Raw genomic sequence first — 15,649 nt, 5'->3', positions numbered from 1 at the left:
ATTCCAATAAGTGCACAAAACCCATAGAAAATGAAATTTTCAGATAATGTGATCAAGTAATATTGTCTCAACACAAAATGTTTCTAAGACATATAAAACTGTAACTCTCACTGATTCAAAGCCATCTACCAAGATGCTTAACACCTAAGCTCTCAAAGTGCTTGTTGTGTTTTGCTATACATAACGGTTTGGTGAAAGGATCAGCCAAATTATCATCAGTGGGTACTCTTTCTAATTTTATGTCGCCTCTTTCAATTATTTCTCTGATCAGATGATATCTTCTGGGAACATGCTTGTTCCTGTTCGTAGCTCTGGGTTCTTTTGCTTGCGCAACAGCACCAGTGTTGTCACAATACAAAGGTATTGCACTATTGGCACTCGGAATGACACCCAGTTCTTTAACGAACTCTAACAAAGCAACAGCTTCTTTGGAAGCTTCAGATGCAGCAATATACTCGGCTTCGGTGGTGGAATCGGCAGTTGTACCTTGTTTGGAACTATTCCAACTCACTGCTCCACCATTGAGGACAAAAACATATCCAGACTGAGACTTATAGTCGTCATGGTCTGTTTGGAAACTAGCATCAGTGTACCCAGTAACTGATAACTCTGGTTGTCCACCATAGACTAAGAAATATTCTTTAGTCCTTCTAAGGTACTTAAGAATAGTCTTAACAGTTTTCCAATGTTCCTCACCGGGATTTTGCTGAAATCTGCCGGTCATGCTAAGCGCATAGGCCACATCTGGCCTAGTAGAAATCATGGCATACATAATAGATCCTATAGCCGAAGCATACGGGATCCTTTTCATGTTGTCTCTTTCTTTGTCATTAGAAGGACAATCCTTCTTTGACAATACAATGCCATGTCCCATAGGAAGAAAACCTTTCTTAGAATTCTCCATTGAGAAGCGCCTTAGCAACTTGTCTATGTAAGTGGATTGTGATAATCCTAACATCTTATTTGGTCTATCTCGATAGATCTTAATTCCAAGGATGTAGGAAGCATCACCCAGATCCTTCATCATAAAGGAACTAGATAACCATTCTTTCACGGATTGCATCATGGAACGATCGCTTCCCATAATCAAGATGTCATCAACATATATGATGAGGAAGACAACGTTTCCATTCTCGCGTTTACTATAAACACATGGGTCCTCTTTGCTTCTGACAAAACCAAACGATTTGATTGTTCTGTCAAAACAAATATTCCAACTCCTCGAAGCTTGCTTAAGTCCATAGATGGACTTTTTAGCTTGCACACTGCATTCGGCCTTTCTTTCGATACAAAACCTTCTGGCTGTGGCATATAGACATCGCCTTCTAATTCTCCATTGAGAAATGCGGTTTTGACATCCATTTGCCAAATGTCGAAATTGTAGTATGCAGCAATTGCAAGTAATATCCTAATGGACTTGATCTTAGCAACAGGCGAAAAGGTTTCATCATAGTCAATGCCTTCACGCTGACTATAACCCTTTGCCACTAACCTAGCCTTGTAGGTTTGTACTTTGCCATCTGCATCTCTCTTCTTTTTGAAGATCCATTTGCAACCTATGGGGTAAACCCCATCTGGCAAGTCAACTAGTTCCCAGACTAAGTTGAAGTACATCGAGTCCATTTCAGATATCAAGGCTTCAAGCCACTTCTCTCGATCGGTGTCTGACACCGCCTCGGTATAGGTCTTAGGCTCATCATCATCTAAATCAACTTCATCATCTTGGTTCTCAACCATTAGATTCAGTCTCTCAGGTGCACGACGAATCCTTCTAGGCCTATTGAGTTGGTTTTGCTCTGGTTCAAGCTGTTCATTCTGTATGTGAGAAGGTTCAGGAATATCACTATGATCTTCTTGAGGTAGAGGTGATGCAACTATTGTATCATCTTGTCTTTGATGCATCTCATTGTTTTGAGGTGGTCCTTCGAGAGTCTCTCTAAGGTCCTCTCTAAGAGTAATTTCCCCTCCCAATAGATCATCAAAAACTCCCACTAAGTTATTGTCCAATCCAGTGGATAATACTTCATCATCATTGTTAACTTGTGGTTCTTGAATTTCTTCAAGATCTACTGTATTTTGACCTTGTTCCTTGCAGACATAATTGTCTTCAAGGAACGTCACATTCCTTGATGTTATCACCTTGTGATTTTCAGGACAGTAGAAATCGTACCCTTTAGTTTCTTTAGGATATCCCACAAAATAACATTTCTCACTTTTGGTTTCCAATTTATCAGTCATCATTTTCTTAACAAAAGCTGGACAACCCCAGGTCCGGATATGGTTAAGACTTGCTTTCTTGCCACACCATAACTCATATGGTGTTTTCTCGACTGATTTAGAAGGAACCCTATTTAGAATGTAAATAGCCGTTAGTAAGGCATGACCCCATAGGAATAAAGGAAGACTAGCTAAACTCATCATGGATCGAACCATATCTAATAATGTTCGGTTTCTCCTTTCAGATACTCCATTCATTTGTGGTGTACCAGGAGGTGTCCAGTCTGACTGAATTCCATGTGATTTCAAGTAATCAAGAAATTCTCGGCTCAAGTATTCCCCTCCTCGATCTGATCGGAGAGTCTTGATACTTTTCCCAAGTTGTTTCTCAACTTCACACTTAAACTCTTTAAATTTCTCAAAGGCCTCAGATTTGTGTTTCATAAGATACACATATCCATACCTTGTCAAATCATCAGTGAAAGTAATGAAGTACGAATAACCACCTTTTGCTTGAGTTCGAAACGGTCCACACACATCTGTGTGGATCAACTCCAGCACACCATTAGCACGCACCCCTTTCCCAGAAAGTGGCTTATTAGTCATCTTTCCTTTGAGACAGAATTCACAAGCACCATATGATTCAAAATCAAATGAAGTGAGATAGTCTAACTTTCTCAATCTTGCTATTCTTTTCTCATTAATATGACCAAGTCTGCAATGCCAAAGATAGGTTGCATTATTCGTATTACTTAGTTTAAGTCTTTTATTTTGCACATTAAGAATATCCCGTTTGCATTCAAGCATATACAATCCATTCTCTAAAGAGGCATTTCCATAAAACAATCCATTATTAGAAAACGAGCATCTGCTGTTTGCAAAATGGAAGGAAAAACCTTCGATGTCCGACATCGGAATGGAAATAATATTCTTTGAAATAACTGGAACAAAATAACAATTATGTAAATCTAGTCTATGTCCTGAGGGAAGATCTAATCTATAAGTTCCTACGCGTTCGGCAGCAACCCTTGCTCCATTTCCAACACGTAGGTCTACTCCCAGGCCTCACTTTCCTGCTGTCAATTAAACCTTGCACATTATTACAAATGTGTGAACCACAAGCGGTATCCAATACCCAGGATTGTGAGTTATTCATAGACATATTTATCTCAATGACAAACATAGCTGAACTCCCACACATTGCACCTTGTGCCTTGAGTTTTGGGCAGTCTCTCTGCCACTCCGTGAAATTTGACCTAGTCAATTTGTTTGTTTCCATCATACACTCATAAGATAAGTTTGACATATTATCTGAACAGAAAATAAAACGAAAAGCAAATTAGAAAAGCATACAAAGATCACATTCGGATCACTAATCAAACAAGGGTTTATTGTATTGATTAGCTCCCACTAATTTTAACGTATATTATGTCCCCCAAACATAAAATACGAATTTATATCAAATATAAATTTTAGTGGTCCAAGATCCAAGTCTACATTATTGCAGCCCCTGCTTTGGCTGATCACTACAATTATATCACAAGGTAGGCCTCAAAGCCAATTGCAACAACTATTTTGCAATTCTTGGTTTATTAATCCAATTAATATGCATCCATAAACTATTTAGGTCGCTTTGGCGTCACTAAACAATTTAAGCAAGTCAACCCCATCACACGATGCCAACCATGCATCTATGAATGAGCCTAGGCCTTGTAGATTTAGAGTAAACACTTTGGCGTAAAACTCGTGGTCGAAAAGGCTAGGAACATCAAACAATTATGATGGACGATGCGTTTGTATCAAAACAAGACTTATATTTTATGGGGAAAAGTGTGATACTAGTTTCGTGAATATAATATCCAATATTAAATTTTAAACAATTACTGGGTGCCGCCTACCCAGACATAGTATAACACGGACTACAAATACTGGGCGCCGCCTACCCAGACATAGTATAACACGGACTACACATACTGGGCGTCGCCTACCCAGACAATAAAACGGTCTCTAACTACTATAGTTTAAAATAAATAAGCATAAATCAAATAGCATGCTTATCACATAGGATATCAAATAATGCTCAACAAATAGAATTATTAATCCAATTAATATTTCATTACAAATTAAACGTGGACTAACAATTCATATTAATTCTAAATTAATATATTAAATATTCAATATTAATTCCAAATCAATATTAAATATATATTATTTCCAAATAATAATATATCACACATTGTTAATATTATAGCAGATTATGAAATAATGAATCTAATCATCATATATTATTCTCGAATTATTATATGCTATATTATTTCAATAAATAATGAATCTAATCATCATATTGGGATTTATCACTATTATCACTTCCAAAATAATGACATCGTGATCTGTATGGACCAATACATCCAGTAACACAACAATTGCTAACCCACGTCCCAATTATTGAAACAATTTGTGTGAATAATAATTTATTGATCAAATCAATAAATGTGATGTAATTGAGAATTTATCAAGTTCAATTTCCAAAATTATCATAACCCAACCATTACCATTAATTCTCCAAAATTATTGTGTACCACCGACTTTAGAAACAAATTAGCAATTTGAATAGCTAAACCCAATTTTCAAAATCCACAGTTCAAAATTTCTTTCGATTGCATGAAGTTTCGAAATTGTTGTAAAGAATTTCCAAAATACAATAGAACTTTTGCTGAACTTTCAAAACACATGCGTAATCCAATTTCCACAAAATTTCAGAGAGGCGGAGAGAGCTGTTCAAAATCAATTTTCGAAAGCATTAACCTTTTCGTAAAGTTTTGGAATCAGATTCCAAAGTATACCCAATTACATATGATTTTAATTTCCAAAATTATTCCACGAACTAATTAGAGGACAAAATCAATTATGAATCAAGCCCCGGGCTCTGATACCACTGTTAGGAATTCTTGTATTCATCTAATGAGCGCAGCGGAAATTGCAGACAAGAATAACAGATCTAGATTCATAATCATATTGCAAGTTGAGCACGTAACACACAACGGAACTAAATCTTACTTGTTGTGTTGTTCTTCTTCGATTGAATCCTGCAAGTTGAATCCACTACTATCGAGGTCCACGTGCAATCCAATCCGATGCAGGAACTATCCCGGTACAATTGCTCCGTAGAAGAAAGCTAGGAATTCTCTCTACAGAGCTTTACGTATTTTCTCTCTAATGTTACGATATTTCTCATCTCTCACAATGGAGAATAAATAACCATATATATAGACAAAGAGTCATTAGGGTTTCATGATTGTTGGGCTTATGGACTAATTATAATTGTAGCCCAACTATAATTATTTAATCCATATTAATCTAATCTAGCCCATATCCTTTCAGAAACGTTACGTTGGAGGAAGAAAAAGAAAGGCGGCTGTTGAGGAAGATTAAGAAAATGGAACCCTAATTTATATTTAAACTATAAATTAGTGGGCCAATAATTTTATTAAATTAATGGACTATATTTGAGATGACCTAATTTAGATTTTTATTTAATTAATTAATAAGTTGTCACATATTTGAGATAAATTAAAATTTATTTTAAGTACTATAATATTTTTACATTTTAATTTAATTAAGTTAATAACATATTAAATATTTAAGTGCTAAAAAATTAAAACAAAAATAATGATGATGTGGAAATGAAATGGAAAGGAAAGGGTCCTATGGGAGGGCCCTTTCATTGTGGGAAGATAAGCCCTTTAAATAAATGATGATATGAAAATAATAAAAATAAAAAGAAAAGCCCTCTAGAAAGGTCTAACTATTGCTAATGCTCTAGCTCCCGTCCCCCCATACACCACCGCAAGCGTGTTTATTCGTCGATTTTCTAATATTTGAATTGGAATATGGACTGAGATATATTTTATGCTAGATAATAGAAGTATATACTACAAAAAGAAATAAAGCATAAGACAATAAATGACAACGTTTTCTCCATGTTGAAAATGAAATGAATTGTACTATTATTTTTAATCCACCTTATGAATCAATATCACTTCATCCACACTGACTGTCATGACAATTGTTGTTTTCAATGCCGAAAACTAATGTTGATTTAAAATTGATAATCTATTTATTATTCTTCAAATTTGCGTATCATCATCACAAATTATCAAGCTGGAGGACTGGGACCTAAAAAAACATGGATTCTCTCAAATTAGCTTGGATTCGGACAAACAACGATAGTCGGTCCGAGCCGATTGACGATGAGCTCTTGAGAGAGGAGCACCTGGCGTATGCGGAACAGACAGATGAGCTGTTCCTGGTGTCACGTTATATCCACAAACGCCAACACAAAACTCAGTATTTCTTTACTCTTAGAGTTCAAAAGGAGGAGGATGCATGGATTAGGACTTACCCATTTTCATCGGATCTCGCCTTCTTTTTTGGAACCAACCACTCCTTTGCCATCTCCCATTTCAACCCCAATTCTATTTACTTCACCAACCATAAACAACATCATCATCATCATCAACCAGATGTCGGAATATACCATTGCACCGACTCCACTCTCTCAAATTGCTACTATCCCTTGCATCACACCAATACTACTAATACCTCATCCATTTGGTTTACTCCAACACTTGCTTGATTCTAGTATTTTTTTTTTACTCTCAACCATAATGTTTTTTTATCCCTATTTTTATTTGATTATACTTAATTTTGGGTGTGCATGATAATCACTTTAATAGGTAATGTGTTTAAGATGCAATATACACAGTTCAGTTAAGAATGAAATTAAAATTTATTAACGAAAGACGTTGAAAAGATGAAAAATCTAAACAAAAAAAAAAACTCATTAGCTATTGAATTATTTTGCTGTAGAAAGAGAGGAGTTTTTAAAATTTTAGTGTTTTAAGGTTCTGCCAAAAGCAATATGGATATTTTATAGAATAAAACAGATTTAATTTTAAATTATTAGATTCAGATTTAGATCATCCAGTGAGAATAATTGATACACCGGTGAAGAAACATAAAAAATTCACAATCTGAATCTCAAACAAAAAACAATGAATTTGGATACCAAACAAATGCCCATATAACGTTTTAATACCAACAAACAAAAGCCAGTAGTAAAAGATAGATGTAAGTTGAAAGCATAGAACAAATGAAATAGGATGTGAAGATAATACACCATCTGATCAACACACACAAAAGCAGCAAAATAGGAGTAATATTCTTCTTCATAACCTGTTTCTTTTAGCCCTCATAGTCTTCTTCAGCGCCGTCTTCTTCATAGTCTTCTTCTTCATCGGCGGTCGCATCCTGATATTGCTGGTACTCTGCCACCAGATCGTTCATGTTACTCTCTGCTTCAGTAAACTCCATCTCGTCCATACCTTCCCCGGTGTACCAATGCAAGAAAGCCTTGCGCCTAAACATGGCTGTAAACTGCTCGCTCACCCTGCGGAACATCTCCTGGATTGATGTTGAGTTCCCAACAAAAGTCGACGACATCTTCAGTCCTGTGGGTGGAATATCACATACGCTGGACTTAACATTGTTTGGGATCCACTCAACAAAGTATGATGAGTTCTTGTTCTGCACATTAAGCATCTGTTCGTCCACCTCCTTGGTGCTCATTTTACCCCGGAACATGGCAGAGGCTGTCAAGTAGCGCCCGTGGCGAGGATCAGCTGCACACATCATATTCTTTGAGTCCCACATTTGTTGCGTTAGCTCAGGGACAGTTAGAGATATGTAATGCTGTGATCCGCGGGAGGTGAGTGGAGCAAACCCCACCATGAAGAAGTGGAGACGTGGGAATGGAATCAAATTCACTGCCAGTTTCCTGAGATCAGAGTTCAGCTGACCAGGGAATCTCAAACAACATGTAACACCACTCATAGTTGCAGAGATCAAATGGTTCAAATCACCAACTACAAAAATAAGACAAAAGAAAGATCATTCATTAGCTTTTGCTCTGATATGTTCAATACCTTACATTATGTGACAATACTCACAACTTGGTGTACTGAGCTTCAAAGTCCTGAAACAGATATCATAGAGAGCCTCATTATCAAGGACCATGCATTCATCTGCATTCTCCACCAACTGGTGCACTGAGAGAGTGGCATTATATGGTTCGACAACAGTGTCGGAGACCTTTGGTGAAGGGAAAACAGAGAAAGTAAGCATCATTCTGTCTGGATATTCTTCTCTGATCTTCGAAATCAAGAGAGTACCCATGCCAGAACCCGTGCCTCCTCCAAGTGAGTGACAAACCTGAAATCCTGGCAATAACAAAATCAGCAAAGGTTTAGTCATAAGTTTTTGTAAAACAGAAATAAGGTAGTAAAAGTAAATTCACCACAGTTTCAGATAACAAGAAAAACTATATACATCATCATTATGTTCACTTTACTTAAAGAATTATTGCATTAATTAATTGATACGAGTTTCTGAGTGCTACATGTAATCATTAAAATGATGAAGATAAAATGAAGCTTAAAAGTTTGATGTTTTGCAAAAGTAGGAACCAAATAAAGCCCATACATATCTTCAATGAATGTTAACAATAATCATCAAGCATAGAAAGAATTTCCCATGAACAAAGAGTGCTTTATTTAAAAAAGCAGTGACAGAACATATCTTTAATGTGTGCTGATTGACCTAAAATCCCAAAATATCAGTTTAATAAGCCAAGTTAAAAAGACAAAAGGAGTTGAGACAAGAGAAAGGCAAGGACTCCACCAAGTTGGTGCAGCAGTTACACCACAATTAAGACAAGGGACCTACCAATTCCTCAAATTCATGGTTATCATATCATCATGTCACCGTACATAGATCTCACTGCCTTGGTACATTATACTCTATTTACATTACCATATTGAGCAACGCACAATGTGAATGAATCCAGGCATGTTCATTCAAAATGTATACAAAGCAGAAGTTACATTGACAGATCAACTATTTCCTGCCACATTACATTGCTAAATCAAGCCACATTGAATTGAATTCCAAGTAACAAACGCCTGGTTTAAATCAACCCAAATAAGCATCTGAAACTTGTACTAAGCTCTAGAAAAATTTCATTCTCGAACTCACTAAACGAAACCTAACAATATTTGCTGATAAAAACGGCGAATAGAAGAACCACGGAATCTAGTTCCAAACAGCGCAGATTCAACACATTCACTACGAACACGGATACACAACTAGTCATACTAGGGCTAGAAGTCAACAAAATAGCAAACAGAAACCATAGAAAATGAAAATAATAAAAATACTAGAAACAATTTCAACAGATCAAGCAAAGCAGAGGACATAGCTAATCAACAGTCAATAGCCGAGAATTTGAAATGCATAGGTATGAAAGTGAAAGCAAAATCGAAAAGGATAAACAGAATCGAAAACAACCTTGCAAGCAGTCGCAGTTCTCTGCTTCCTTCCTGACTACATCGAGGACGGAATCAATGAGCTCGGCGCCCTCAGTGTAATGCCCCTTAGCCCAATTATTACCGGCGCCGGACTGGCCGAAGACAAAATTGTCGGGGCGGAAGATCTGGCCGTAGGGACCGGATCTGATGGAATCCATGGTGCCAGGCTCCAGATCCATGAGGACGGCGCGTGGGACGTACCTGCCGCCGGAAGCCTCATTGAAGTAGACATTGATCCGCTCCAACTGAGTATCGGACTCGGAGCCGTCACCCTTGTACCTGCCGGTAGGATCGACGCCGTGCTCGTCGCAGATAACCTCCCAGAATTTGGAGCCGATCTGGTTTCCGCATTGGCCGCCCTGGATGTGCAGGATTTCTCTCATAGTGTGTGCGTGAGTTTACTGTGTCTACGTGAGAGTGAGGGCTGTTGGTGATGGGATGGGGAAATCGTGAAATGGGAGGGAGATATTTGAAGCCAGAGAGAGAGTGCCGAGATTTTCTCTGCAGTGACTCAAATACGTGGTGCGAGCAGTTGTGTGGGGAAGGCGTGATATTTAGAAGATGGGAACCGGAGGGGTGGGATGAATGCGTACAATCAAACCGCTGGCCGTGGGGCCCACGGCGGAGGAGATGGGATACTCTGTGTCTCGGCTGTACATATGCGCCTGCTGACGGTGGGCTAGGGCATTCCATTTGACTTCCTTCTACTAGATGGGCCTCCGTCACATTTTCTACAATACCTTATTTTCATTTTAAAATCAGTTAATATAAAATTAGTGGACTATTCATGTTCAAATTCATATTCAAATTCAAAAATTAAACTCTCTCCGTCCCTAAAAAGTATAAACTCTTTCATTTTTAGTCTAATCATGAAAAATATGAATATCGAATTTTGGAAAGTCAGTTCTCTCTAAAATGAAAAGTGCACATATTTTTATTAGATGGAGGGAGTATGTATTAAAACTCGTGCCAAACAAAATGTTCATACTTTTCAAGAAATGGAGTACGTATTACAATAAATACAAAATCCAAACCTTAAAATCATATTCATGAAAATAAAACAAAATTTTAATCATGCAGGGAACTAAAGCGGGTATGAATTTCTTCTAGTACTACAAAATAGTACTCCCTCTGTTTCTTCATAGTTGAAGCAAAACTTTTCGGCACAGAGTTTAAGAAATGGATGTTGAATGTGTTAAATAAATAGATATAAAAAAATAAGAGAGAGAAAAAAGTAGAGAGAATAAAGTATGGAGAATAAAAGTAAGAGAGAGTAAAGTAAGAAAGAGAAAAAAGTTACTATATAGGGAAGTGACTCAACTATGAGGGAAATTCCCAAAATGGAAAAATGACTCAACTATGGAGAAACAGAGGGAGTACTAGTATTGGAGTCTTTCATGCTTGAAGTCGTCTTGCGCTAACTCTCAACCATCTAGGTATTCTTTGAGTGGTTGTGGTGCACCTTTTTTTGGAACATCGCTTGCAGTAGACGAGCCGGTTGTGTCTTCGTATACCAATTAAGAGTGTTGGCTCATTTGTCATCGATTATTATATTGTGTAATGTAATGGATACATACTTCTTTTGTTACAAGGTAGTTGAGTCATTTCTTTATTGCACTAGTTTTGCAAAAATGATTATAAAGAGTCAAATAAGAGAGAGAATAATATAGAGAAGACTCTTGTCTATATTATTTTGTCGCTCACATTATTTTCTTTCCACTTTAACTATTTATTGATATCATATTTACAAAACAAGTGCAAAAAAGAAACGACTCAACTACCTTGTAACAAGGGGAGTATATAATATCGGCAAACATTTCCTTGAACCTTAAAACACTATGAACCCTTGATGACTGCAAACTGTGCATGTAGAACGTCAAATGCTCATTCCATGTGTTTATGTGTCAAATACTACTTCTACGCAAAATTAGCTTTTTTGGGTTAGTTGCACGTAGTGACGGATCCAGGATTCTTCGTTTGGTGGTACAATATATAATTATAACGATTTGAAGCTTCAAAATCTAACCAATCATCTTTATTTTAATAAATTTTTTTCTCACTCAAAATCTATAATTTTAATTTTATTATAAAAACACTATATAAATGTGCATTAGAAGAAAATCGGAAAGATAAAAGCTAATTATTGTATATATTATGACAAAACAACATGCAATAAAAGAGAATTAAAATATATTAAATATTAAAAAACTAAAATAATAAAGATAAAAAAAGCTTCCAATTATTCGATAAAAAAATAGAAAAAATGACGTGTGTGAATTGTGTTGGTTTTAAATCCAATAGAAATTTTTTCAAAAAAAATAAAAGATAAAAATATATAGAGTAAAAGTCAATTTTGGTCCTTAACATATGGCCGAAATACGAATTTTGGTCCAAAACATTCAATTTTTGAAAAACGGGTCCATAAGAAATGAAATCCATGTCGATTAGGTCCATTTTTTATGGTTCCGTCAAATTTTGACGGTCAACCGTTGATTAGCGAAATTTTGACCCGATTAGGCAATTTTGATTACGGTAGCTGATTTAATTATTTATTTTTTTTTAAATTGAAAATGTGAAATTAAAAATATAAAATTAAAAATGAAAAAAATTAAAAACAAAGTTTATGAAATATTTGAAAATGCAAACTTTAAAATGTATATTATGTATTTACGCGTTTCACTTGGCATTTTTCATTTCTCCTTCTCTTTCTTCCCTAAGAACCTTATTTTATCTTTATCTACAACACCAGTATCTGAATGGATTTTGAATCCGAATTTGATTTTGAATCTATCTGCTACATACCATTATGATATGGATTTTTTAATTTCAATTAGCAAATTTGGATGGAATTCAGAATGTGAATCTGAATTAGAAAACATACAATTTAATAAACGTCAAAGTAGTCCATGATATTCATAATCAACATCAAATAGGTCCCAAACATTTTACAATTGAATTCAAGTCCAGTTCCAAATGATGTCAAAAAAATAAGTTTCTGTGTCACTGGCACAATCAAAACCACCATCAAAGTCAAGTATCCACCATAAAAAACAAGTACCTACCGTGAAAAAACCAGTACACATCATCAACATAATAAACGTCAAACTAGTCCATGATATTCATAATCGTGATCAAATAGGCCCTAAAAATTGAAGCAGACGATTGTGTTAAAGCTTAGTCCTCCTCTCAAAATCCTCATCGATTTATGGAATATTGAACAGCAGAGCTCCACGGTCGAAAGAACTAGGGTACGTCGTCCTCTGTGCGTCGCCTTCTTCCTCAGGGACTTCGTCGTCGGGCTCAACTTCTGGAATTGGTGAGAGCTCGACTTCGGCGTCGGCACTAGGGTTAGCCGACGGACCTTGTTCCATTTGCTTCAGAGGAGGAGAATGGACTTCCTTTTCCTCGAATATGTTGCTTTGACATTGATAAGTTCGTCGGTGGAGCGGAACTGAGGGTACGACGACTTCCAACTCATGGCCCACAAGAGATAATCGGCGACGGCGACGTTCTCGGTCGGAATCGGACTTAGGGTTTTTGTGGATTGTGTGGAGAACGGCGAGAATATGAGAGAACAGAGAAAGTTGGGGAGGTAGTCGATTCATTTACAAGTATTTGGAGTGGTGTGGAAGAATGATATTTGAATTAGAAATGGAAAATGAATTAAAAAAGACTTAAAAACAATTTAAGTGGCAAAATAATTAGATGACTAATAATCCGAGATTAAGCCTAATCAGGTCAAAATTTCGCTAATCAACGATTGACCGTCAAAAATTGACGGAACCGTAAAAATGGACCTAATCGACATGGATTTCATTTGTTATGGATCCGTTTTTCAAAAAGTAAATGTTTTAGACGAAATTCGTATTTCGACCATATGTTTAGAACCAAAATTGACCTTTACTTAAATATATAAAATACATTTGATTGAAAAACAGAAATATAAATATATAAGTATTAATTAAAAAATATTCCTCCGTCCTCTTCTCTACATTATTCTCTCTATTACTTTACCATTTCTCTATTTTAACTACTCTCTCCGTCCCACTTTAGCAGTTCCAGTTACTTTTGAGCACTCCTAATGTGGGACAAATGGAGTACAAGATTTAAGAATATACAATAGTACAAAATATGTTAGAAAGGTGCTAGGTGAGAGAATCGAACGCAGGTTTCCACTGTGAGAGGCTGAGATGTATACCACTGAACCAACGATCACTAGTTGATTTGTTGATTTAGGGGTACAATTGTACTCATTTGTTCTCATGTGGATCCGCCACTGGTTACACACGAAAAAATGGATATCAAATTTTGTAGCACCAATTATTCAATTCAATTAATTAAATAATCTTAGTGCATCCACACTGGTGCAAAAATCGACAATTCCTCATCCGAGCGCTCGTCTGCACTCGTCCAACCATTGCAGATCGACAGACGATAGTGATGACTTTTAGTCGCGGATGAAGCGGCGCCCGACCGTTGTCCGTCTCCTCGTCCGCCCACTGCAGGAGCACGGACGACAAACGACAAACGATAAAAAAAATATAATTAAAAAAATCAATTTTTAATTAAAAAATTCATTTTTTTAAATTAAAACATAAAAGCTATAATCTCACAAAGATCCATACTAAAAGATGGATCCATGAATTAGTGAAAGATTATATTTTGTAGAATATAATCCTTCAAACTAGATGAGCAAGTTTTGCATTGCTTGTATAAACCTTTATAGAGAGGTTTTAAACTCCAACTTTCGTTGTGACTTCGATGTGGGATAAATGGTAATTTTATAAATAGGTTTCCAACTCCAAGTTTCTTTGTGATTTCGATGTGGGACAATTTATTTTACACTTAAAAGAGAGTTTTTGTTGCTTTATGTAAAACTTTATTTGATTTTAATACAAAATTTATATTTAGCCTAGTGGTAAATAACTAAATATGTCTTGAGAAGTCATAGATATTGTGGGTTCAAGCCCCAAACTCAACATTTTATTTTTAATTTTGACTTTTATGATACTTTTCTCATTTTATTCAATTCTTTTTTTTTTATATTTTTTTCCTATAAGCATGTTTATATTTTTGTGGTAATGTTTTTTTACTTTTAATTTACACTTTTCTCATTTTATTCGATTTTTTTAATACTTTTTTCCTACAATCATGTTTATATTTTTATGGTAATGCAAATTTAATTTAAATAATATAAGTGTTTTTTTCAATTAATGAAAGTGTTTTATTTAAATTTGTTATGATTTATATTATATTTTATTTTTCTATTTATTATTTGAAAATAAAAAAATTAAAATTAATTATAAAATTTATAGCTTCTTTTTTTAAATTAAGTTATTTATGTTTTGCATTAAATTTAATATTTAATTTTACTATTTATAGTATGTGAAAACAAAAATAAAAAACAATAACATTAAAAATTAAATGAAAAATGAGTTTTAATTGATAGGGTGGACACTAGTCCAAAACCACTGCAGAAAGAAGGGCCGAACTAAGAAATGCTGATGTGGTGACCACTAGGGCGGACGATCTTTCCACCACTATGGATGCTCTAATACACCAAAAACTAAGTTGTTTCTAGTATAAAATAAAATGGACGTCGTTTAGTGCCACAATATTTAAAAAGAGACGCCGCTTCTGGCAAGTTATACTAAGATTTACTTGGATGATAGATATGATAAGTCAATATAGGGTTATCTCTTATAACTACTTTTGGAATATATAGTCCATCTGTTTCCTAAAAATAGAAACTCTTTCCTTTTTTTATATATCCTAAAAATAAAAACTTTATGTTTAAGGAATTTTCTTTCTCTCTGATAAGGTGAGACTCGTTTTCTATTAACACACTTTTCATTCTATCTCTTTTATTTTACCAAATTTACACTAAAATTCGTGGTGTTTCTAAAGTCCCTATTTTTAGAAGACGGATGAGAGTATAATTTTTTTTAATAGGTTTTTAGCTTGCAGTTTATTGCTATTTCACAAAAAAAACTCCGGCTTGAAGTCAG

The 15,649-nt window shown here is 35.4% G+C and overlaps 1 protein-coding gene across 1 annotated transcript; it reads right to left on the bottom strand.

Moving 5' to 3' along the window:
• Positions 1 to 7,257: 7,257 nt before the first annotated feature.
• LOC121779790 (tubulin beta chain-like) lies at positions 7,258 to 10,166 on the bottom strand. Its single transcript, XM_042177210.1, has 3 exons — positions 9,622 to 10,166; positions 8,226 to 8,495; positions 7,258 to 8,141 (listed from the first exon to the last, which is right to left on the bottom strand). Exons 1-3 carry the CDS (start codon positions 10,022 to 10,024, stop codon positions 7,462 to 7,464), a joined length of 1,353 nt encoding a protein of 450 aa, XP_042033144.1. The 5' UTR covers positions 10,025 to 10,166; the 3' UTR covers positions 7,258 to 7,461.
• Positions 10,167 to 15,649: the final 5,483 nt, after the last annotated feature.

The sequence above is a fragment of the Salvia splendens genome, chromosome 19 (genome assembly GCF_004379255.2).
Source record: "Salvia splendens isolate huo1 chromosome 19, SspV2, whole genome shotgun sequence".
Classification (NCBI taxonomy): Eukaryota; Viridiplantae; Streptophyta; class Magnoliopsida; order Lamiales; family Lamiaceae; genus Salvia; species Salvia splendens.
Note: the sequence above shows the minus strand (reverse complement) of the source record. Positions and strands in the feature narration are given on the sequence as shown.

Coding starts and splice junctions, on each gene's coding strand:
- LOC121779790 (XM_042177210.1), bottom strand. CDS start 10,024: ATGAGAGAAATCCTGCACATCCAGGGCGGCCAATGCGGAAACCAGATC. Junction 8,496..9,621: donor GAACTGCGACTGCTTGCAAG/GTTGTTTTCGAT, acceptor TGTTATTGCCAG/GATTTCAGGTTTGTCACTCA. Junction 8,142..8,225: donor GAAGCTCAGTACACCAAGTT/GTGAGTATTGTC, acceptor TTATTTTTGTAG/TTGGTGATTTGAACCATTTG.